We start from the raw sequence: 25,538 nt of genomic DNA on the forward strand, positions 1-25,538 counted from the left end.
TTATAGGATTTTTGTCCTTTCGCACATTTTTCATTTTTCAAGAAAACGTGTAAGTCGTCATTAACATCACCAGTTCTCTTTTCGACTTCAAACACCAGAGTTATTTAGTGCAGATAGAGGCTCAGCCAGCACTGCGGCCGCTGCCAATGTCACGGAGGTGAGGATTTTATTTTGGACAGCTTCGGAGGTGTCAGCCTATAAAAGCTGCAGTGGAGAAATCACAGTGACGCACTAGCCCATTAAAAGCAGGGAAGGTGGGGAAGGTGTGGGCCAAAAGCAGCTGGGTTGTAAAAGCAGGTATGATTAAGACTAAAGCTTTTGGCACTGACACATTTGCAGAAATGATTTTAAAGGGAAAGAAACTTACCTGTAACTAAATAAACGAATTAATGTCCAGTAGAAGAGTAAATGTAATGCTGGTAGGCTTAGAGCAAAGATATAGTCACAGATAGAGTAGTGCCATTCTTTTCATTTAAGCCAGGGGTGTCCAAACCCAGGCCTCGAGGGCCGGTGTCCTGCAGGTTTTCGATGTGTCCTTGATCCATCACAGCTTTAAATGGCTAAATTACCTCCTCAACATGTCTTGAAGTTCTCCAGAGGCCTGGTAACGAACTAATCGTGTGATTCAGGTGTGTAGACCCAGGGTGAGATCTAAAACCTGCAGGGACACCGGCCCTCGAGGCCTGGAGTTGGCCAAGCCTGATTTAAGCAATGTCAATATCTTTAGATGAGGATGCAATTCTAAGTCCCCCTATGAAAAATTTTAGCACAGCTTTTCCAAAAACCAAGGCTTGCTTTGGATTAAAATTATTAGCCCCCATGATGCTGATACTCAATTGTATATGTCCTCCTGAGCAGTCCGAGCCTACTCTTCTTTTGTGAATCTCTCGAGCTCCTCCAAATGTGATGCACTTCCTGCACAGACCCTGGTCGTCAGTTCACCTCACAGTCAATGACACTCACTGTAGACTTCACCAGGACTGGGACACTCCTCAGTGACGTGTGTTGCTGTTTTCTTTCAAAATCTTCACATATCCTTCCTTTATGATTCCTTCTACTGTGAACATAATACTCCCACCACCGTGTTTGACTGTGAGGACGGTGTTCTTGGGGTTGGTCGCCTCTCCCTTCTTCCTCCAAACACAAGCAGTGCCTCTATGATCAAATGGCTTTATTTTTGTCTCATCTGACCAAAGCATGTTTTTCCAGTATGCAGTATCTTCCTCCAGGTCATCCTTAGCATAGTTGAGTCTGGGTTGAAGGTTTCTCTTCTGCAGAAGTGGACTTTTTCTCGCAGTCCATTCCTGTGCAGAGTTTGTGTGCGATTGTCTTCTTTGCGACTACAATTCCCAGCATTCACTCATGTCTTGGCAGGTGTTCTGGGATTATTTGACACTTCTCTCAAAGAGTCTTTGAAATCTTCTGCTCCCTACCTCTGCCAGGCTCGTTCTGTACGGTGTGGCTCTCTTTGAGTTTCTTGGTGATACTTCTCACTCCAATTCTTGACACTTGGAAACCCTCTGATAACTTTTTATGTCCACCTCCTCTAAACCAATTCCCTTTTTGTTGGCACGATGCTTTCACAGCGACAGCTAAAAACTAGTGCTGTCAATAGATTAAAAAAAATTAACTAACTAATCTCACAATTTTCTGTTATTAATTGCGATTAATCGCAATTACTTGATTAATAGCCTGGCTCCAATTACATTTTTTTATTCTTTATATTTTAAGATTGTAACAGACATTTATGCAACACAATGAAGTAAATGCAGAATAAACACAAAGAATGTATGCTGAAATTCAAAGAGAATTTTAATAGTTTTCATCAATCTTTAACACAGTGAAAACTTACAAAAAACCTTTAAGGCCATCAACAGTGACCGAACCCAGGTCTACAGGTTAAAGTGAATATCATAACAATAAAGGGTGCACAAAACTCAGTATTTAAAACACAAAAAGACACGGCTGAAAACCCAGAATGTTGAACATTTTTCACTTCAAAGGAGCGATCTGGCTTAGTCCTTCTTTGCACTCAGCCAGTTACTGAGGCAGACTATTCTGTTTACATTGTCTGATGACAAAGAAGCACGCTTCTTCTGATTGATGTGACCTGAGAGTGATAATAATCTCTGACAAGGCACTGTGGTTGCAGGGGTTGACAGGTACTTGCGTGAAATAGGTGCCAGCCTGGCATGTGCTCCTTCTCTCTTTAACCACCACTGTAGTGGACACTCTCCTATGTCAATTTTGGGCTCTGCTTTGTACAGATTCAGACAGCAGTCTATAGCGTCTTCCTCTTCCTCTGTATCTGAATCAGGAGAAGCCAGCAAGCAGATGGACATCTTGCTCTTCTTTGGTGAGGGTTCCTCTGTTGTCTGAGCAGATGGTTGGTGTGCATCCGTCTCTGACATCAGAAGGTCATGTACTGATGCCCACACCTCTCTTCTTTCATCTTTGGAAAGGCATTTAAGGTCTTTAAACCTGGGATCAAGGGCAGTAGCGATCTTCAGCCATGTGAGATTGCTGCTGTCCCTCCGCTGAGCTAGGTCTGTGGTAAAAACCTTCTTAAACCTCAAAACGTAGACTGGATCATCATCTGAGGGCTCCATAATCCTGAACAAATGACACAAGGCTGGCAACACCATGGAACAGGAGACATACCGCTCTCCCCCGAGCAGTTCGGTAACATATCTGCAATAGAAAGATCAAGTCTGTATTTTTCTATTAATCACACAGAGACAAACATAAATACCACATATGAAAATACACAGAGAGGTGGAGAACATACTTGAAAACAAAGCTAGAACGCAAAGATAGACACACAATCATGAGAAACAAAATGATTTACCTGCAAGGTTCCAGTAGTTCCTCCAGCTTTTGCAGTCTGTCAAGCTCCTGGTCAGTCAACATGGTCACCTTGCTGTTTTGTTGAGTCAGGATGGTGGTCAGCCCAGATTTGTTTCTCTGGATCCGCTTGATCATCTCTAGGGTGGAGTTCCATCTTGTTGGAACGTCCTGAACAAGCGGTTCTGTTTGATGTCCATGTGCAGCTTGCTGTGCCTTTAATTCCTGAGTGTTTGCTGGACTATGCTTAAAATGTCCAACAATCTTGCGACATTTGGCCAGAGCCCTTTCAAATGCGCTGTCATTAAGAGAAACTGTGACCGTTCTTTGCAGAATGTGGGCCATGCAGGGCATGTGTTCAAATGGCAGTAGTCTGGCGGCTGCAACCATGTTACGAGCACTGTCGGTGCCAAGCGTGGTTACCTTGTCCTTGATTTTCCATTCGTTTGCAACATTCAGAAAATGGTCAGCACACGCCTCAGCATAGTGTCTCTCTTTAGTTTTACTCACTGTCAGTGCAAACGATTGCATAGTCCAGTCGTTATCAATAAAATGCGCCATGACCCCCAAGTAATTATCGTTGTTCACCGAATTCCAGTGGTCTCCGGTGAGAGCAACGTTCCTTACTTGCACAAGCTTGCTGCACTGCTGAGCCCTCTGGTCCCCATACAAAGTGTGCAGTCTCGACACAATGGTTCCTCTCGAGGGCAGATTGTAACACTCATCTCCTGATGCAGCACGAATGACTTCTCTCAGTCCATCATCTTCTACTATGCTAACTGGTCGGCAGTTTTTAGCTATCCAAACAACCAAGGAATTGGTTAATTTTTCTCTCACATTTTTTGTTATTCGTCCACGAGCACCATACTCCTGAAGCGTAGACTGGCGAGGTCCCGTAGAGGTGGATTCAGTTGGGTGTTTTGCTCTCAGGTGATACGCCAGTGATGAACTGCTTCTGTGGTACTTGAATTCAGCTTTGCAAATTGTGCATCTTACTCTCGTTTTGTCCAACAAGCCATCAGGCAATTTCTTAAAGAGAAACTTTCCACCCAAAAGTCCGCCCTCGTCCATGCTTGCGTGTGTTAGCTAGTGTTAGCTAGATAGTAGCATGGTGTCACTTCTTCTTCTTCTAATCATTTCTGTCAGGCCAAACGCCAGCATAGCACACTGTTGCCCCCTCCTCCAGAGGTGCTCATGAGTTTAAAGGTCTTAGATTACAGGAAATTAATAAAAAAAAAAAAATCAGCGTTAAATTTTTTTAACGCGTTAAACATTTCGCGTTGATCTTAACAATTAACGCGATAATTTTGACAGCACTACTAAAAACCCTTACTGAAGTTTTTATATTGTATATAAATAGAAAGATACATTTTACAAGTGTTGAGCATTACAGAGTTAAAGCACATCCTGTAGTGGTTTGTGCTATAGCTCAGTAAAAGTAGTATGTTTAGGTATACTATGTTAAAAAGACACATGGGAAAAAGCCTTTCAATTTCACAAGGAGGCTAATAATTTTGCACTTATCTGCTCACAGTATTACTCAAAACTTCTTTAACAAAGTCGGTCATTATATTGCGACGCTGATATATTCTAACAGCCTTCATTTTCTTAATTTGACTCATACCACTGCTTATATGAGTGGCTGACGTTTATTAATGTCTGCTGTAAGAATACACGATCAGTGGTGTGTTGATTGGTATCATGTGCAAATATTCTTTATTAAAAGTGTCTACAGGACTAAATCACAGATGGATACCATTCGTCAGAGTCTATTATTAGCCCCAGAAACAGATGATGTTGTTTTTCCGTATAAGTCACGAAGAGAGTCGGTGCTGAATATGAAAACAGCAAGAAGCAATGCTTGGGCAACAAATAAAGTCAATAAAGTTGTGGCTGACTTTTCATTAACTCTCGTCTCCAACCACCTAGCAAATGCAGTACTGCCAGATTGTCAGTAACACGTTTGGTATGATTGGTGAAGAGAAAATCCAAGCAAATAACGAGTTCCCCACTAACGAAATTAGTAGTGGCAGTATGGCCTTTTTGCTACTAAGGCAGCATTGTTCCTCTTCGTCTGTTCGCACATGTACTTTCAGTGGCTTTTCATCACCCGACAGGGCTGATTGATGAACACATTTGAAGTCGATAGACATTACCACAGCTATCATTGAACCAGCACACCAAATGCGGGATTATATTCATTCCTCCCCAAAGTGATTATCTTTCTAAATCTCACTAAATCAGCCATCGGTGATGCTTGCATTGAGATTCCAAGACTGTCAGCTCCCGTTGCTGCAGGTGCCCAAATGAAGTGTTTATATCTTCATTGCCTTCTTCTCCTGTTAGTCACCTAATAGCCTGTGAATATTCATTCCTAGCAACCATCAATAAATATAAGCAGCCTCTCTTTTCTGCTCTTCCTTCTGATTCCGACTATCCTGCTGTGACCCTGAACACCTGATTTGTTGACATGTTTCCCTCTCTTTGAATATTGATGTCTCTTTTTCACCACAGTCGTCTCTCAGGCTTTCATCCGACTCTCTCCCTCTCTGTCTCAGGCGTGCGCCGTATTCGGATTTAGGACCAGCCGGCTAAGCCAGTGTAGCGGCCATTTTTTTTTTCATTTATTCACCCTCTGGACCAGAGCGCGGATAATTAGATTAGACCTACCGAGAGCTGCAATAGAAGGAGGGGACTCATTCTGATTCACAGGACGAATAGCCAAACAATAGTATGCTGAGTTAATAGACTGCCCGTTATATGATTACTGTCCCTCATTTTTTAGCCATTAAGAAATAATACAGGGGTTCATTGGAGCTGCTGCCACCGAGAGACAAAGAAAGAGAGATGATGGCTTGGTTTAGATAGCAGCTGCGCTTTAACGCTAGATGCTGTATAATAAGTTTTCCCATTTATCTCTGCTTCTCCCTTCAGGTCAGGCCTGTGTTGGTGTTGTGGAAACATCATTATCTGCGTCCATAGTTAATAGCTGCCTTTTTACCACAAGATTTTTGTGCACGCTTCGTTTTTTGTGTTGTTTTTTTCTTGAGCCATCAAAACAACAAACTGATGATTACGTCTCCTTCTTTCGTTTACTCGTCTTATTTCTTGCTTGAGGCAAGAGAAGTAGATTTTTTGTTTGTTTACAAATATTGACAAGCTGTCTGAAACAATAAGAATTTCAAATGGATTTTTTCAAATTGAGTGCAGTTAACATTACCGAGGATCAATTTTTCCTTCAAACAGATCGATTGGTGGACAGAGCGCATCTGTGTGAACTATAACTGCCTTAGACCGCGGCGTCGCTACGACCTCTGATCTATATTCCTCGTGTATTTGCGCTGCTGTTTAGGTGGTCTTATGGGGTACTGCTGTGGGAGATCTTCACCTTGGGAGGCTCGCCGTACCCAGGGATCCCAGTGGAAGAACTCTTTAAACTGCTGAAGGAAGGACATCGAATGGACAAGCCTGCCAACTGCACCCATGAACTGTAGGTGTCTGCATGAGTATAAGTGTGTTACCTTTGTTTACAGGAGGCTGTCCAGATGAGCCAAACAACAGCAGATTACACCAGGGCCCTGTTATGTTCCTCAGTAATATTCTGTTTATCTGTCATACTGTTTCAATGGTGGGGGCTCATATTAAATATCCAAGTTTCCAAGAAATACTATACAAAATACACAGGATGTGCACACTTATTTAGTCCCACCCATTCTCCATTATCCAGCTTCCTCACTGATATAAACCTCAATAACATATTTCTAATTTCACAGGATTGTTATAGTACGTAAAATACAAATTATTATCGAGTTATCTGTGTTTTTTTAATACAAATCAAAACCAAGTACTTCCAGTTTTGGAATATTAATTGTAAAATCTGAATAAATGTGAAGTAGCAACTTTATAAACAGAGACATTTGCTGACATTCCCAGAAAGCCATAACTTTATACCTCTTTTTTGAAGTGTTTTTTGTTAGGAGGGTTTCGATGTCTTAATGAGTTGTTCTGTCATTAAAATACTGTATTCATAATATGTTTGTATAAGGCAGGGGTGTCCAACTCCAGGCCTCAAGGTCCGGTGTCCTGCAGGTTTTAGATGTCCCCGTGATCCATCACAGATAAATACAACAAAATAAAATGATATGATAGGACGAAAACTGTGGTATTTTGTAAATATAATAATAAACAAGAATTTACTGTGTAATTGTGTAACTTTATTAGCAGCGTCCCCTTTTGAAATGCGCCAACAAGAGAGTAACGTCCTCCTCCCTGCCCCTTAATGCTCTCTGGTCACTATGGTAACACGTAAATATTTATTTCAAAATAAGACACAACTACAACACGGGAAAAGATCCAGGGAAACCAAGTTAATGATAAAAACCCTGAAAACCTTAAATTTCACACCCGAGTCTCATCTCTGACGGTACCAAACGACGGCCCGGGGGTTAGGGCCGCTGTTGACCCAAGGTGATATCTAAAGCCTGCAGGACACCGGCCCTTGAGGCCTGGAGTTGGACACCCCTGGTATAAGGGAACCAAACAGCTTGTTGGCCCTGTGCGATATAGATATGAGATCATTTTCAACTGTGAATCACTCAAAGCTAAGAATAAAACTAAGGAGCTGGAAATGAGCCTAATAGGGACCTTTTAAGCACTATTTGTGCGTTATGTCTAGTCTGCTAAAAAAAACGAAACAGTAAAAACAGTCCATCTAAGATCGGAGAATGTAGTGAACGAGATGCAGTGTGACTAAATCCTCGCTGTTGGGATTCCAGGTACATGATCATGAGGGAGTGTTGGCACGCTGTGCCATCGCAGAGGCCGACCTTCAGACAGCTGGTAGAAGATCACGACCGGATTTTATCAATGACCTCCACAGACGTAAGTCTCCCTGCAAAGCTGCAGAACACACACAACACCAGAAATAAAAGCACACGCAGCTTATTGCTTCACCCAACCATAAAAACACTGCTAAAGAGTCGCAATGAGAGATTCTTTAGATGTTTGGGTGTATTTTTAAAGTTGCATGCGAGTGAACAATGTAAAGCAGCATAACATTTCCAAAGTATTTCATATTCTGAAGACCTGGAATAATACGCTAAACTTTTTTCCAATCATCTGACCACCAAAAAGTGAAAAAGTTTGACTGTGACACCAGAGTCTAACCTCTGACCTCTCCTCTGACAGGAGTACCTGGACCTGTCGGTGCCCTTTGAGCAGTACTCGCCCACCTGTCAGGACTCCAACAGCACCTGCTCCTCAGGGGACGACTCCGTGTTCGCCCACGACCCGCTGCCTGACGAGCCCTGTCTTCCCAAACAGCTTCCCAGTAACGGGGTGATTAGGACATAAAACCTGTGCCGGAGGAGGTCGGACATTAACCTCTTCTCACAGTTTGTGACAGAAATATCACCGCTCACTGACTCAAGCACCTCAAGATACGGAGAGGGACAAAAAAGAAAAAAAAGAAAACTCAGCATGCAATACTTCCACAGTGCTTCAGCTCTTTTTGATTTGTCTTAAACTCTCGGACAAAGCTCTGTTTCGTGTTTTCTTTTTCTCCTCATCCACAAGAACTCTCTTTAAACATTGAAGGATTTTTTTTTCTTGCCGTTGAACCATGTTTGTGTTCTTCTTTTCAGAAATGAAATTATATTTTTGTACTCGGGCCAGTCTTTTGTTACAGACAATCTGTGGGGTGAAACCATTCCGTGCCTACTGGGATTAAACCTCCTGAGACTGGATTTAGGAGGAGGAAATGAAGGGCATTGATGAGTGACTTGTTGGTGATCCAGTGGGTGGGGGTCCTCCAATTTTCGGTTTGTTTTTTTTACTACATGGAGCCCTTTTATCGCAATAAAGCGATCTGAAAGAAAATTGATGAACGAGATACCAGCAAAGCCAGCGTGAGCTCAATGACAGGATTTGTTCTTCCGCAGAGTTACTAGAAGACGTTCAGCAACAGAGAGGATCACGTGAGCGTTTCCTCGTGAATGTGTACGCCATCATCCGCATTTTAGCTTCCTGGGAAAAAGAAAAAGTGATAATCATGGAACAAATTTTCCTCATCAAAGATGAGGCAAAGCTTCAGGGCCATTCAGTAATAAGAACAGCGAGGTTATGAGGGGTTTTTTAAAAATGTATCTACAAAGTGATTTATCGTAAATGTATAAATGCAAATATGTATCATAATGCTGTCCACAGCTGTGTACTTAAAAGACAAAAAATGACATTTTTTTAAGATATTGTTTTAGGATTGGAAACTTTGCAATCTAGGAGACACTGTCATGAACGTGTAAAACACTTAATCAGAAAAGGTTTATTTGAGTAATTAACGTGTATATTTGTAAAGATATTTATAGACTTAACATGTGGTTCTTAAGTTCGAAAGGTCTAGTTTAGGATTTTTAGTACTGTACGCAAAGATTTCTATTTCAATGGGTTTTTTCCTTTTGTTTTTGTAACTTATTTTACAACCAAACTGCGATGTTATTTTCACAACTGGCAGACTCCTCTGGTTTCTGATCCATCTTTTTATTGGTTTGTTTACAGTTTAGAATGTATGACACGAAGATGATTTGTTTTGAGAGCGAGAGAGTGCGATTTGACTGCCGGAGGAGGACTCACGAAGGCTGAAGGCTCCTGCTGAGGAGAGCCGGATGTTTCCAATGAGTTCTGAGTTCTGGTTTAGAAAAGTTGGCGTTTGCCGTATCAAAGCGACGATTAACTCTTGCTGGGCAAGAAAAAGCAGGAGATGCGTACCGGGGAGACCTTCTAGTACTTAAACACATATTGAACATCAACAACAATGACTAGCTGTGAATCATAAGAAGCCTTCAGACCCTTTGTAAGGAAAAAAAATCCTCCTGTTTGAACTGTTTTACTGTTCAGGCCATGAAAAGATTAATGTGTTTGCTTCTATTATTTCAGTTCAATTTATGTAATCACCAAATCACAACAGTCTTCTCGAGGTGCTTTATATTGTAAGGTGAAGAAACTACAATAATACAGAGAAAAACCCAACAATCAGAGCGAGCACTTGGCGACAGCGGGAAGGACAAACTCCCTTTTAACAGGAAGACTTCTGCTAGATCCAGGCTGAGGGGGGGGCAGCCATCTGGATCAATTGTTCTTCCAAGTTTTGGCATTATAGTCATTTTTTACATCTGACCACAAAGGCTGGTGTCAGAGTAACATCTCACCTGCAAACATGAAGGTGTTAGCCTGTATTGACAGTTTTCTGTAGAGGGTTAGGGTTACGATTAGCAGCTACGATGAGGGTTAGAAATGGGCTTCTTCATGTGTAATTGTTAAATGTCACTTGTTTCGTAGTCTAAAATGACCAAAAAGAGGAATTCAAGTTGCATCACCTGTAGCTGGTGTTGTTTGAAAAGATTTAACGTAATTATAGGGGGATTTTTTTTTTTTAAACATGCTTCTGAAGGCTTCAATTGTTTAACTCTTAAAGGTCACAGGGTCAGTGCTAACAAGCCGCGTTCAGTCTCAAAACTCTGAGCGCCTGTGTACACTTTCACGGATGAAAAGATCAGCTTGAAGGCAGAAATGTAAAGCTGTTACGTCCTTTTGTGCTTGAGTGTGAGGAAAAAAAACACTCTGCCCAAACGCTTGAGATTTTATCGCTGCTCTGTAGTATTAATACTGAAATGAAGGCATGCTGTGCGACTTACAGATCACACGGCAACAAAAGAAACTATATATACAGTATATATATATATATATATATATAAATATATAAATATTGGTTTATTGAATGAGACTCTGAAGTCTGTGGTGGGTCCTTCTTCAATTTCCATTTGTTGAGAAAAGTGCCAAATTAGTCTTAAAAGTCTATTTTATCAAATTCTTCATATCTCTGAACCAAATACTGCACTGGTGAATGTAGGCGGGCAGAGGTTTACACGTGCAGGGAAGGATCATGGGATTTCCAAGATGGATGGATCCATCTTTTTATTTTGTTTTTGTTTTTCTTTCTTTTTTTTAATGCAGTCATCTGTCTAGCTGACTCCTCCCTCCCCAAAAAAGCAAAAGCGTTGAAATGTTTACAGAATCTGTTTTCAGAAAGGTCACAAAAGGGAAAGCAACGTTCAAGTGGCATTGAAGGGTTCACTAACACATTTTACTCGCTGCTGAATGGAAAAGGTGCAGACACGCCGCTCTGCAAAGGCCTCGCTTCAGTGTGTGAGATGACTTTAGACATGTGGTCATCCCTCACCTCACCTGAAGTACTTTAAAGTGTGAAAATTCATATTTTAATTGATTGCTTCACTGGTAGAGCACTGAAACAAGGCCTTTGCATAGTGAGCAGCCACACAAAGTCGTAGTTATTTCTGTTTTCAGAACAGTTTTTGGCCCAAATCTGTAAAGTGCCTGGAAATAATTTAGGACATTGGTTCATTTTGATCACATTTTGAATGTATAATTACCAAAATAAAGTTCTCACTAGAAGCGGGCAACTATTAGCCTGATTTTTTTATTTCTTTTCTTTCCCAAGTGAACAAAACAAACAAAAAAAGGCACTTCGGTAAAAGGTTGGATGGATCTAATGAAACAAATGATGTTTTGTTGTATTTATTCTTCCATGCTGGGTAAAAGCTTTCCCTATGGTGAGAGTATTTTTATTCATAACTATTTCAGTTTTTCAGTGTTATTATTCATTAAAGAGCCAGAAGAAGAAGAAGAAGATGATGGTGACGATGATGTAGAGTAGTAATTGTACTAGATACTGATGCTCCCCATCAGGATTTGCTCCTGGCATAGTTTATCTTTTATTTTTTATGTTATTTCTGTGTCCATGTCGAGCTTTTTACTCTTGACACCGATGGCCTCTCTCTGTTTCATCACTCTTAAAATGAATGTGTTGTTTTTAAGACAGGACCTCGTTTCCACCGTTTTGATTTTGAGTCATGTGATTTCAGCAACCTGTCAAACACATCTATCAAAGATAATAAATCTTCTATCAAATGTGACGGTGTTTCACAATTCAAATAAAATCCGAATCGGGAGTTTTAGTGGAGACGTTTCCGTATTATTGTGCAGAAGTATCTGCCCTGAAATCACGACACATTAAAAACAACACATATATTTGAGTGAATATGGTTGCTTTGCTACTAAACTGAACAACCCCCACAGCCTCAGCAGGGAGAGACTCTTAATGTACTTACAGTCACGCGTTGACCTTTAAACGCTTGCGGTCACTGCTCAGATTTATTTATTTATTCTCCCGTTTCCGATCACTCGCGATGATCTGGATTGAGACTGAGAGGGGAGGGGTGTCATCTTAAGTATACGTCTTTCCTTCCCTATATTGCACAACTACACCCAAACATTCACGTCCTTTTTACATGGATTAATTTTTTTTCAGTAAGTTGTCAAGCAGCTCTGCACTATTTTCATTTTTCTCTACGCTTCATATAGTTCTAACCTCGCGATGAGTTAGTCCAGCATAATTTATAGTTTGAAATGCGCTTTTACGTTGCTTAAGTATGCACGAGTAGAGTTGTTTTGTAAGTATCGTTTTCATGCATTTGTTTTATTTCCGTCATTTTGCATTCTGCAGGGTTTGTTTGTCGGGGTTTTGTGTTTTTTTGCAAAAATTATCCTCAGATTTTTATTTTTTTTTCACAATCCCGCACTATTTATTTTTCCTCCCTCTGTATTCATGTTTCTAACATAGAAAGGTGGAACTAACCATTTGGCATTATTTGATTTTTTTTTTGCGTGTGTGTGTAATTCATAGCTCTTGTTGTAACGTACCTGTTCTGCTCATGGTGAATCCTCTGTAACATTCCACCATCACACCCCCTCTGAGCAAACAAAACAACTTTCCACAACTCTCTCTTTATGTCTCTCTCTCTCTCAGTTTCTCTCTCGCTCTGTGTCTCTGTGCCTGACAAACTATGCTGTCAAAAAAAAAAAAAAACATTTTCAATAAACAATATAATAGCGTTTGCTGTCAGCAGTGTGTCTGTCGCTAAGAGTATGAATTTGCAAAACAAACTGTTCCCGTGGCAAAAAACAAGTCAAACATTAAAAGACCCCAGACAGATTTTATGATTCATGGTAGAAGTTTGGAAGTGTATGTCAATGAAATTGAGCTAAAATACCACAAAAGTACAAATGTCAGCATGTTTGTTTGCCCGCTGTCTCAGGTTGTTTCGTCTGAACGTTGTCAGTACAGACGCAGATTGCGGGACTTTTCCCTTCTACGCAAACTTACATAACTGAGGGATGAAATGCAAGACTTTAACAAAGACAAAGAAGTTGCTGCAAAGAAACACACTCACTGGAGTCTTCACTAGAGATGGCACGATACCACTTTTTTATGTCCGATACCGATATCATAAATTTGGATATCTGCCGATACCGATATGAATCTGATATAGTGTTTTTTAATCAATAAAACTGTTTTTTTTAATATCTTGCTGCATTTTCTATAAGTTCATACTCAAGTTTAAATAAACAACAACACTAAAGCTATTCTGTTATACCTGTATGTAAAAAATACACTGCACCCAAAATATTTCATAGTTCAGCAAAACTGATCAATCTAATAAACTTAAACCTGCTCCATCCTCCCTATTCTGGTATTTTAAAGAGTACTTAGCAGAAATATTAGCAACCTGACTAATAGGGTTGCAAACTCCCAGCAAAAGAAACAGGGAACCAACCACCCCCCACCTAATGATGCTTAATCGACGTAATCAACTTTAATTTGATGCAGCGTGGGGAAAAAAATGCACAGAAATAAATAATTTTTCAAGAATAATTAAATAGATTCAACATCTTTCTTCAACAGAACTGCAGACTGCACAGATGGTACCTTCCCAAAGGAAAAAGTACTATAGCTTACTAGGGTATATTAGACTTAACAGTTACTATATACAGTAACGGACTTCTATACATTTTACATCAGATTAAAACTTTGGGTGTAAGATTCAGATAATTATTTATTAAAAGCTCGACATTTTAAATGAGAATAAGAAAGAAAAGTATGTCTTTGTGCCCCCTTTTCCCTGTTCATGCCCTATCGGCCCCCCTGGCTAAACTTTGCTAGATCCGCCCCTGCACAGTTACCAGCCGTCAGCTACGTAGAAAAAGATCCTGGTGTAGAAAGTTATATTAAATAAATTCTAACAGCAGCTTATCAAGCTCAAACGTGCTGCTGTTGTTCAGCCGCTGGTTTCCTCTTTCTGGTGCAAAGTGGACCAAAAACAAAGAAGAGAGACGGACTCGCGACAGAAAAGCCGATCAGCTGATCTGTCTGTGAAGGTTCTCAGTCATCCAGGTCATCGTAGTCAAAGGAGCTTGCAAAGAAAAGCGTCTGGACTTCTTTAAGTTTACTTGAAGCTGATCATTAATCAGTTTCACGATTGAAGTAGCAGCAAGAAGAGGCAGTCGCTCCATATATCGGTTGTTAAGCTTAAGGTGGGAATGCTTTACAAACATTCAGAGATGAACTTACACACTTGCTTTACTTCTCTCTGGGATCACTTCCTCGGAGATGAAATGCTGGTTTGGGAGGCTCCAAATACACACAGCCGCTCTATCACGTGACCACACTGCTCCGACTTGCTACGGTTATGAGCCGAGTTACGCCGTGTCGCAAGTTTTGTGAGGTGCTTTTTTGATATTTAATGGATCGGATTACATTTTTTATTTCTCTCCGATATCCGGTCCAGTAATTTACGTCAGTGTCGGACCGATACCGATACGTGATATCGGATCGGTCCATCTCTAGTCTTTACTACATCCATGTCACTAGTACCCAGTTCAGCCTTATTTTGCCTTCAGAACTGGCACAGATTCTGCAAAGTTCTGGAAACATTCCTGACAAATTTTGCAGACTTGTTGGTTTACGTCCATGATATAAATCTTGTTTTCTACCACATCCCAAAGGTGGACTGAGACCGGATCACCGCGAAGGCCAGTTGCATTCAGCGAAGTCATTGTCATGCTTGAGACACCAGTTTAAGGTAATTTGAGGTTCGTGACATGGTGCCTTATGTCAGGATAACACTGTGGTGTAAAGGACACGGTAAGCAATGCTTATTTAAACTGTGGCATTTAAACGATGCTCAGGGGCCAACTTGATAGCAACTTATCAGCGATGAGGTAGCCATCATGGGATAGCCAAGCATTTCCTGTTTTGAAAGCTGATTTTACTCTAAAAGGAAACATAATTTACAAAATGACCATCATGCTATTTTTTATTATGAGATCATGAAAACAAAAATGTTTTACAAACATGTAAAGCCAACATTTTTTGTCATTTTTGTCACTGATTTCTACACAAATAGACTTGTTTTTGCGTGCAGAGGAAAATTGGCCAACAAAGACTTCAGCATTAGATATACTCAGTTTGTGGGGCCAACCCTTCAGGCCGTGTCACAAGCATGGCTAAAAATAAATATCCATGCATCCATCCTCTTCCATTTATCCAGTTCAGGGTCACGGAGGGTCTGTAGCCCATCACAGGTACCATAGGTCGAGAGGCAGGGTACACCCTGGACAGGTCACCAGTCTGTCGTAGAGCCAACACATAGAAGCAGACAACCATTCTCACTCACATTCATATCTACGGGCAATTTAGATTAACTAATTAACCTAACCTCACTAACTGCATGTGCTGCAACAGTACTAACCATTGCACCAGCGTGCTGCCATACTGTCATACTGCCATAGCAATACCTAAACACGGTTTTTCAGTCAAGTAAAAAGCAACTACAGATAACTGTCGTTACTGGATGGTATTGTTTCCTTCGGTTCCCGAATATCTCCATCGACAAGTGGACTCAGTACTGTGTTATTATCTTATTTAAAGGAGCTTGAAGAGAAATAAGAGACCAAGTGTTTATGCCACTCTGCATAAAGAGGCTCTTATATGTACAGAGGAGGATTATGGGAATTCGACCAACACAGAGACACACTTCCGTTGTCCAGCAACAATGGCGCTGTGTGAAAGTCAAATGCTGATTGATTAACAAGCCAAGTCAGCAAACCAAGGATGCCGAGCAAAGACAGTGACCGCACTGGTTATTGTGGTGATGTTTAATTTGTAATAGAGTGCGTCCAGTTAGCTTTATGACAAAGAAATTCTTTGTATATTATGACCTCGTCTCCTCCAAGGTAGGGGCTAAACTTAAAGGTCCAAAACCAGTACATGCAGGTATGTAAATCAACTGAATGTGAAGATGTGTTATTACAATTTAATTACAATAATTAATGGTTTTCTTCAGTAAAATGTTTATATTATCATGACATGGTATGTGTACAGCATGCAGAGAGGGAAACTAAAGATGCTGAGAATTTGAATAACACCTTTAAAGTGCAACAGGAAATGCAGTGAGCAGAGATTTTGTTGCCCCAGTTCCTGTTGATTCTCTCACACAGTGAACAAATTAGTCTCTCATTGCATCTTAACTGCTCTTTAATCAAGTAAAGTCTTTGCCTCTCTGTCTTTGTTTGCTGAGCATGGTTCCACGCCCTCCCTCGCCGCCTCACTGGCTGCAGCTCAGTAAGTGGCTGGTAGGAGGGGAAGATTTTTTTCAGAGGGGTACTGAAGGCACGGCCAGGGTGGGAGGGCAAAGCTGGACAGTGACAGAGGGAGAGAGAGGGGTCTATGTATTCAGGCTTTTGGCCCTCAGCCCGTCTCAAGTGCGTCCTGAGGGGAACATCCTGCCCCTCGTTGGAACTTCCTCGGCCTGCTGAAGTGGCCCATTCATGGAGGTCTTGTGAGGGGGGCTTGTTTTTGCTGCTAAATGGATGTTTCTGTTTCAGAGGTGTTTGTGCTACTGGACGCTTTCCACTCCACGCCATCCCCCAGACACACACACTTACACACACACCCTCTACCCCCACTTTTCTCCTCCTCCTCCTGTTGACTTCCCATTTCCCCTTCTTCTCCTTCTCCTTTTCCCTTCTGTTTCTCCTCCCTGCTCTCAGCTAACTACAGTCTCAGCTGCAGTTCATCAAACTCACACTCCCACTTTAGGCTCCTGTTAGACCTTTAATCCACCTCTCAGCACAGGAGGAGCTGGAGTCGAGGAGGGGTAACTGCAAAGCAGATATAAAGGGATGGATACTTTTTTCACTTCTCTAAAGCAGAAGTGGTGAGTCTTCTAATCAGCCGGCTACACATCTGTATCTTTTCATGTAAAACAGTGCACATGTTATCAAGTGTAAAATGATGAGAAACAGTTGCTTCAGGAAAAAACTGCATTAAAGAACTGCATCTGTGGACTTTCCAGTTTGGGCATCAGTTACGTTATGTTCCCTGAGACTGTTTAATCTGTGAGTCTGATAACTGCTGCCGTCACATTAGGGGAAACAGTGGTTGGAGACAACAACAAGATCAAAAGTGCAATGAACTTGCCATTTCTTTGTCTTTCAAATGGCTGTTTTGAAGGTGAGGTCCAGGTCTCTGACCACGTGGAGTCAACTTTGGTCACTCAAGAAGATAAAGCAACAATAAGACAGTCAGTCTACTACGTGTCTATTAGTTTGTGATTAAATACGGTCATATTGGTCAATTACAAGTAATCTGTCTGCGACAATATGGTGACGAACGGCAAAATCTGTTGCCGTCTACATACACAGCAATGTATTTTTCTGTGAATGTTCTGGCAAGACATTCAGAATCTCGCCAGAACTTCATAAATGTGACAATAGTGATGTAGTTACTGTTCAATGGCAAGTTAACAGCAAAATGGCATAGGCACTTGGCAAGCTTTCTGTTATATGGATATATAAACAGAATAGAACCATTTGGCAACCAGCTGAATTCAGTCCACTGTTGCAAAGAGATGTTGCACAGAAAAGTTGCACTCATTGGCACAGACTGACTCAGACTGTAACGAGTTGGCAGTCTTTCTCCATTTATAAATTAGACAATTACTCATAAACCTTTTCCCACTGGTCTGAGAGCAGTCGTGGTCAGTTTGAAATGGCTATGACAGGTTGCCTCTCACCAGGCAAGCTCTGCAATTGCCTTGCTATCAAATATGGCTGCACAGAGCAGCGAGCAAAATCTACTGAGGAGAACTTTGAAATGTTACTAAAGCCCTATGATAAATAAATCATTTAGCCCAATTACACTTCTTTGCAGGTTTCCTATTTCAAAGGAGGCAGAAAGTTACCCGACATCAGGGCAATCGACCATGGTGACAAATCCTTGAAACTTTTCAAGAATTTGAGGGAAGTGCGCCTCGGGATTGTTGGTTCACTGCCATGGAAACTGCTGACATTGTGAGTGTGTCACTTGGTTGATTCTTTGTGCCGTGGCTCCTGACTTCAAAGGAACAGCAGCGTCATCAGGCACGGGGATGCCCCAACCTTGATTTCGAGCATCATCACTGGTGTTACGAGTCGGTTGTACAGCTATGACACAGCTACCAAACAGAAATCTTCACATTAAAAGAGCCCATAGTCTCTGAGGAAAAAGAAGGCGCACTAGTTAGGAAGGCGACAAACACATGAATTTGTACTCGAGGGTCAGTTTATCAAACCAGAGTTCTACAGCTTTTCATCTTCCTCAGAAGAAGAAGCTGGAACCATCTTTCTCTAAAACTTTACATTAAAAAACGATCCTGCAGACTATTAGACGATTCTGCACACAGCTGTTTCTCTGGCAACACATAAAACCTGTTTCATTATGATGGATTCCAGATGTTAGAACATGTTGAAAAGTTTATGTTGTCAAAAATTTCAATAGAATCGTCCTTTCAACAACTAGAGCAGTCATGAGGCAGGTCTTTGCAGTGCATGTCAATGCTCATTTAAATACCCAGGGTTGTCAATGAGCCCTCACAAATTTGCAAAGCTGAAGTTGAAGCTACCACCTTGAAGGATTAATTAAAGCTTTGGCGTAGGCCCAGAGTAGCTTCTAGCCCCCATCTTGAGACTGGATCTGTTTAATCCAGAACCGGCTAAATCTAGAGCTATTTTAAGACGAGTCTTTGCAACTAGGCTTGAACCTTGTCTGTGAAACCTGCCCCAAAAAGAGATTAATCACTGCACAGAAAATATTCAATACGACAGTCAGATTAGTTCACTTGCCTCAAGATTTGAAGGAGACCACTGGGAGTCTCTAAAAGACACATGAATGAAAATAGCATAATAAGTCATGCAGTTACAACGGTACAGTGGCTACCTACAGCATGATTAATGCCTTTCACGTAAATTAGCTCTGATAACTAATATTTAACAAACGTGAAATGAGTACAGCAGCAGAACTTTTGTATTTTTGTCCCTAAATAATGAAACCCAGGGAGACCAGGAGGAGAGTTTTCTGGAAGATTCTCAGACCTCCTGACAGGCCAAACTGAGAGGCCTCGCCCGTGCTGAAAAGCTTGGCCATTTTTATCGCTGTCTGGCTTCATGTGCTGCCAAAAAGTTCTTTAATCGTTTCCCATTCAGTCAAAGCCACAAAGCTTCACAAAGCGTTCCAGTATATACAAACTGTGGGTCTTTTTTTTTTTTTTTTAACTGAAAATAATTGCACGTTTCAGGCTGGCTTTGAAAACGCAGCCTTATGTGTTTCGCACAGTTTGACTGTGAGTCAACATTGGGAGGAAAATCAAAGATGTCTGCGGAGCAGAGGGACTGTTTGTCTCATCATGAGGTCTCAGTGTCTGTTACATACGCTGTGTGCCTGTGACATTAACATAATGTACATGTTTCTGCAAAAGTCTGAGTTTTTGAATTGTGTGTGTGCGTTTATCTGTGTGCATCCAAGTCTGAAACACTACATGCATGTGGGAGACTATAAGAATGACAGTGTGTTTTGTGAGTCCACGACTGAGTTCCTGAAACTGGACCTGGGTATGTTGTCACTGTAAGTGTGCCAAATCAGCGATTAACTGCGCTCCCTCTGAGACAAGCGTGTAGCTGAGTGACATTTTGAAACAGGTGTGTGTAAAACAATCCGGTTTTCAGCACTCCTTGGAGAACTGCTGTCCCACTGAAAAGCAGGAATAGACTTGATGATAGTTTAGGGACCAACATAGGTTTGTCTTCGCTTAGCTAGATGCCCTTCTAAAAGCTGGCTGCTAGAGTGGCGGGCGCGGAAGCAACAATTGGTTAAAGAGGTAAAATAACTGTTTAAGTGATTAAAGAGCATTAAATGACAAAAAATCAAGAATCTGTATAATATTTCAAACAAATTCAAATTTAAGTCTTACTGTGTGACTGTGTGACTGTGTGATTTCGTCTTTGATTGTGTTTTCTATTTCAGGAGAGAAGCTATCAGAGCTTCGCCCACAGTGCTTGAGGAACAGGTGGTAATGAGGTAAGGACACACAGCCTGAACTTAGCTCATTGTAAGCAGGGGTGAATGGATGGCTGGAAGGGTTTTTTGTTTTTGGAGTGCACAAACATTTGCGTTGGCATGTGTGTTGATCTGCCAGTGCAAAATTACCGATCACGATTCTGAAATTGCATTGACCGCATTGTTTGAACTGTGGAGAACTGTTTTGTATTTTATGTCATACATTATGTTTATATGACGAAGTATAAAGACAGGCTCTCAGTCTTACCACAGACAAAGTGTGTCATCATTAGGACAAAAGAACATGTTGTACGTCTCCAAAACTCTTGGTGGATATGTACTAACCAGTGCTTTGTTTAAAATGGATTAACTATTCAAGTCAATTCAGTTTTATTTATACAGTGCCAAATCACAACATCAGTCGCCTCAAGGTGCTTTATATTGTCAGGTAGACCCTACAATAATACATACAGAGAAAAACCCAACAATTAAATGACCCCCTATGAGCAGCACTTTGGCTACAGTGGGAAGGAAAAACTCCCTTTTAACAGGAAGAAACCTCCGGCAGAACCAGGCTCAGGGAGGGGCGGGGCCATCTGCTGCGACCAGTTGGGGAGAGAGAAGGAAGACAGGATAAAAGACATGCTGTGGAAGAGAGACAGAGGTTAATAACAGATATGATTCAGTGCAGAGACCACAGTGCTAATGTTGCTAGCTGGGAAAGACAATACGTAAAATTCACATTATTTTTTTTTAGAAAGCTACACACTATTTTTGTGAGGAAAAAAACTAGCTGGTAGCTGTCTCACTAGAGCAATAGATAAGCACCCAACAACTCCAAAAGTCTGTTTAGTAACACTTTCACCAAAGTGACCAGTGGTGGACTGCCTGTCCAGAGAACCAGGACATTTCCCAGTGACGTGTCAATCATTTTGGCCTGCCATGAACAGTTAACACAGTGAGCAACAGCAAAGGATGCCACTGATTGACATATGGCAGGGTGATACAGTATGTTCATCAGATGTTTATCTACGCAAGTGGTGTCCACTAATTACCAACCATCAGCTACAGTTATATACACTGAGCAAGTTGCTTCCTGTGTGACCCCCATCTGTATGTGCTATTCCTAGTAAGCACTATAGCTTCACTTTGGATCCAGTGTTCAGGTTAACTGGTTTGTACCAGGCCAGAAGCAGCTATCCACTGCTGCTAACGCAACACCCACAAAGTGTTGTGTGATACATTCTTTCCTTGCAATCCCAACACTAGCCATGAGAAAGGGCAAATAACACTTAGGTAAGTTAGATTATGCTTTTGTATAAGAGCAGCATTCTGTATATTTTTGTGTAACAGTTTTCTGTGTGATGTGGCGTCATTATGTGGAGCAGTCACAGATATCCACACTGTGTTCATCAAAGCTAACTTTGTTGTGTGTGGAACCTGTTCGGTTATCTTTCTCTCCACAAACATGTGGTTCTTTAGTTTTGTTAGTGTTTGATGAGGTAATGACCAGTCCTTTGTTCTGTCCCAAAGGCTCTTTCCAGTTGAACCAAATGCAGCAGAAGTCAATATGTGAGTTTGTAGCCATTACCATGTACCTTTCTTGCTAGCCACAATGTTTTTAGGGGTGGGGTCCCATTTCTTTTGACACTGTTTGCTCCTAGGCAAGGAGGTAGTTTGCTGTATTTCAATTTATTTTAGTTAATCTACCATGGCTGTGTTCCTTTGATGTGTTTGTTGGCCTGAGTTTGGCCTGAGTTCATCCTAAAGCTAACTTAAATATATACCTATGGGTATGTAGACAGGATTTAGCAAGCAAGTCGTTATGTGGCTGCTTGAGAGGATCAGTTACGTTAACTTTCAGGACATCGCTTCCCATACCTGAGAAAATACAATGAGCAAAGAAAGAGCCCAATCCAGCGTGTACATGTTGTGCACAGTATGCAAAGTACAAAGCTAAATTTAAATCAGATAAGGTTTTTGCAGTGCAGTAGCATGGCGGTTAGCATCACTATGTCACAGCAAGAAGGTCCTGAGTTTGACTGCCAACATCTGGCAGGGGTGTTTCTGTGTGGCGTTTGCACGTCCTCCACAGATTTTTCACTGGAGACTCCGGCTTCCTCCCACAGTTTAGAAACGTGTCTAAATTGGCCATAGGTGTGAATATGAGTGTGAATGGTCTCTCTGTGTTAGCCTTATGTCAGAATAGCGAAGCTGCCTCTGGCAATCGTGCTGGGCTAGGCTCCAGCCCCCTGTGACCCTGATAGGGATAAGTGGAAGAGAATGGATGGTTTTTACAGGCAAAGTTGCAGAAGGTCTTGATTGCTCAGGTCTCCTGTTCTTTTTGTTATTTCAGTAACACAGCACTGCCATATTCAGTCCCACCAAGTCTTCCAAAATCATGAATCACTCTTCTTCTAATGACCAGGTACACATGCTTATTGGATTGTTGGTTACCGTAGATCCTCCAGTTTTAATATTAGAATTGTTAGAGAGTTTGTTGATTAAATAAGCACTTTACTAGATTCAAAGTGACCCTCTTACAGGCAATCAACTATTTTTGGCAGCCCGACCTGATTAAATTTAGCCACATGAATTATCAGTAGACTATTTGAAATCCGTCTGTACTACAGGAGGACGGCTGTTCTCTTACTCTCCTTGGTCATCCTCCTTAGAGAGATTAGGAATACCTTTGATGGCCAGGACTCCCTCAGCCTTTCCCATTTATGGAGCATCTGCTCATCTCTCTGGCCTTTTCTCTAATTGTTGGATTAATGGTTGACGGGAAGGCCCTGGTTGTTAAGAGTTGTCTCAGAGCTGTTTTGACAAGTTCACCCATGATGTGCAATCATGGGGGGGAAATGCCTGTGTAGGTCACGGTATCACAACATTCAATAGCATTTATCAGGGTGGTTGAAGGGAGTGGAGGTTACAACGTGTTTGTGGTTCTTTCTTGACATTTTCTGAAAGTGTCCTTAGTTATGTAAATACATTTTTGTGTGCTGTTTGAACTCTGATGTCTCACGTATTTGATCATTCCTGCACACATTATTGTAGCAAAGCACACATCAACAGACATGAGGATGAGTGTAGAAAAGTCAGCTATGATGTAAGATGTATTTCAACCTAAACTTGGAGAGCTAAAAAGGTTTGGAAGAAACTTACCATCTATCTTTAACCATCAGGTTTTCTTTTGTTGGTCACAGTTGCACCATTGCTCCTTGGAAAATTTGTGAGAGTGAAACACGCACACACCAATTCTTGTTTAGTAAACCGTAAAAGCATTTTGGTACGCAATAACAGCTTCACAGTAACAGAAATGGAAAACTTTTAACCCATCAAAATACATTTACCTTATATTAAAACTTGCAACAGATAATTTCCATGTTCTCTGTATAGATCCACAGTTACTTTAGATGTTCATAAGTAAGTAAGAGTTAAGTTACAGTTAACTTTCCCGGGGGAGTCAGTAACTGGTGGCAGAAAGAAATGTGCAGTGAAAGCAGAGTTATAGGAAACAACAGTGGGGATGTTATTATCCTGTTATTATTCTGTTGGCACTATATTGTACAATCAGCATTTATTTCATGATGTGTTTGATGCACTTAATATTAAATTCATGTATTAAAATGCCACCACTGAGTTTTCCTTTCTTTATGGTAGCATTAAAGTCCAAATGTGGTAACACCAAAGTTGCTCTGTTGTGTTGCGATCTGGTTACTGTGCAGGCCGATTTAATTCAATTCAATTCAATTCAATTCAATTTTATTTATATAGCGCCAAATCACAACAAAAGTCGCCTCAAGGCGCTTCATAGATACAGAGAAAAACCCAACAATCATATGACCCCCTATGAGCAAGCACTTTGGCGACAGTGGGAAGGAAAAACTCCCTTTTAACAGGAAGAAACCTCCGGCAGAACCAGGCTCAGGGAGGGGCGGCCATCTGCTGCGACCGGTTGGGGTGAGAGAAGGAAGACAGGATAAAGACATGCTGTGGAAGAGAGACAGAGGTTAATAACAGATATGATTCAATGCAGAGAGGTCTGTTAATACATAGTGAGTGAGAAAGGTGACTGGAAAGGAAAAACTCAATGCATCATGGGAATCCCCCGGCAGCCTACGTCTATTGCAGCATAACTAAGGGAGGATTCAGGGTCACCTGGTCCAGCCCTAACTATATGCTTTAGCAAAAAGGAAAGTTTGAAGCCTAATCTTAAAAGTAGAGATAGTTTCTGTCTCCCGAATCCAAACTGGAAGCTGGTTCCACAGAAGAGGGGCCTGAAAACTGAAGGCTCTGCCTCCCATTCTACTTTTAAATACTCTAGGAACAACAAGTAGGCCTGCAGAGCGAGAGCGAAGTGCTCTAATAGGGTGATATGGTACTACAAGGTCATTAAGATAAGATGGGGCCTGATTATTTAAGACCTTGTATGTGAGGAGCAGGATTTTGAATTCAATTCTGGATTTAACAGGAAGCCAATGAAGGGAAGCCAAAACAGGAGAAATATGCTCTCTCCTTCTAGTCCCTGTCAGGACTCTTGCTGCAGCATTTTGGATTAGCTGAAGGCTTTTCAGGGAGTTTTTAGGACATCCTGATAATAATGAATTACAGTAGTCCAGCCTGGAAGTAATAAATGCATGAACTAGTTTTTCAGCGTCACTCTGAGACAGGATATTTCTAATTTTAGAGATGTTGCGCAAATGGAAGAAAGCAGTCTTACGTATTTGTTTAATATGTGCGTTGAAGGACATGTCCTGGTCAAAAATGACTCCAAGGTTCCTCACATTTAAGAGAACTCAATTTCCATGTTTAAGCAAACCGTTTGAAATGATTAGAGCTTTAAGGCAATGCATTATCCTGCTGGAAGCAGCCATCAGATGATGGGTACGTTGTGGTTATAAAGAGACATGGTCAGCTCAGTTGGTACTAAGCAGCCCAAAGAGAGCCAAGAAAATTTCCTCACACTAACACACCACCAAGCAGTGGCCTGAACTGTCGTACATGGCAGGATAAATTCATGCTTTCGTGGTGTTTAAATTCCAACCCTACCTTCCAAATGTCAGAGCAGAAGAGACTCGTCAGTCCAATGTTTCTATTGTCTCATTTTGGAGAGCCCATATGAACTGTAGCCTCGATTTCCTGTTCTCAGAAGTAGCACCCAATGCAGTCTTTTGCTGCTGCCGCCCATCTGCTTCGAGGTTCAGTGTGATGCGCTTTCAGACACCCTCTTCTCTCCTGTCCTTTGGTCCTGTCAGTTTAAAGCAGTTTGACTATTCTCCTCACTCGATGTTTTCTGTTTTTTTATACTATTCTCTGTAAACCCTTGACTTCCTTGTGTGGGACAATCACAGTAGAACAGCAGTTTCTGAAATATTCAGGCCAACAACCATGAAATTCAAAGTTGAAC

The 25,538-nt window shown here is 41.3% G+C and overlaps 2 protein-coding genes and 1 long non-coding RNA gene across 9 annotated transcripts in view; 2 read left to right on the plus strand and 1 right to left on the minus strand.

Moving 5' to 3' along the window:
• Positions 1–12,809, plus strand: part of fgfr3 (fibroblast growth factor receptor 3) — a 71,537-nt gene extending 58,728 nt beyond the window's left edge. For all 6 annotated transcript variants that reach the window (XM_084915753.1, XM_084915751.1, XM_084915754.1 and 3 more), the window contains exons 16-18: positions 6,197–6,334; positions 7,620–7,725; positions 8,032–12,809. In XM_084915753.1, the coding sequence (XP_084771879.1) occupies positions 6,197–6,334; positions 7,620–7,725; positions 8,032–8,196 (409 nt within the window). In that variant the 3' untranslated portion in view covers positions 8,197–12,809. The remainder of the gene's footprint in view (positions 1–6,196; positions 6,335–7,619; positions 7,726–8,031) is intronic.
• On the minus strand, positions 1,562–4,157 carry LOC146366327 (E3 SUMO-protein ligase ZBED1-like). The gene is made up of 2 exons (XM_084915757.1): positions 2,849–4,157; positions 1,562–2,691 (listed from the first exon to the last, which is right to left on the minus strand). The coding sequence occupies exons 1-2, from the start codon at positions 3,913–3,915 to the stop codon at positions 2,016–2,018; spliced, it is 1,743 nt and encodes a 580-aa protein (XP_084771883.1). The 5' UTR covers positions 3,916–4,157; the 3' UTR covers positions 1,562–2,015.
• A 3,885-nt stretch (positions 12,810–16,694) lies between the features above and the next one.
• The window catches only part of LOC146366328 (uncharacterized), a 39,018-nt gene continuing 30,174 nt past the window's right edge, over positions 16,695–25,538 (plus strand). For both annotated transcript variants that reach the window (XR_014798602.1, XR_014798601.1), the window contains exons 1-3: positions 16,695–16,973; positions 17,969–18,108; positions 20,096–20,149. This is a non-coding gene — a long non-coding RNA (uncharacterized LOC146366328). The remainder of the gene's footprint in view (positions 16,974–17,968; positions 18,109–20,095; positions 20,150–25,538) is intronic.

The sequence above is a fragment of the Perissodus microlepis genome, chromosome 19 (genome assembly GCF_051167445.1).
Source record: "Perissodus microlepis isolate ML-2025 ecotype Zambia chromosome 19, ASM5116744v1, whole genome shotgun sequence".
Lineage (NCBI taxonomy): Eukaryota > Metazoa > Chordata > Actinopteri > Cichliformes > Cichlidae > Perissodus > Perissodus microlepis.

What these genes read in the sequence shown, in the direction of transcription:
- LOC146366327 (XM_084915757.1), bottom strand. Translation starts at nt 3,915, where the DNA reads ATGGACGAGGGCGGACTTTTGGGTGGAAAGTTTCTCTTTAAGAAATTG. An exon ending in GAACTACTGGAACCTTGCAG is followed by an intron (nt 2,692 to 2,848) that starts GTAAATCATTTT and finishes TTTCTATTGCAG; the next exon opens with ATATGTTACCGAACTGCTCG.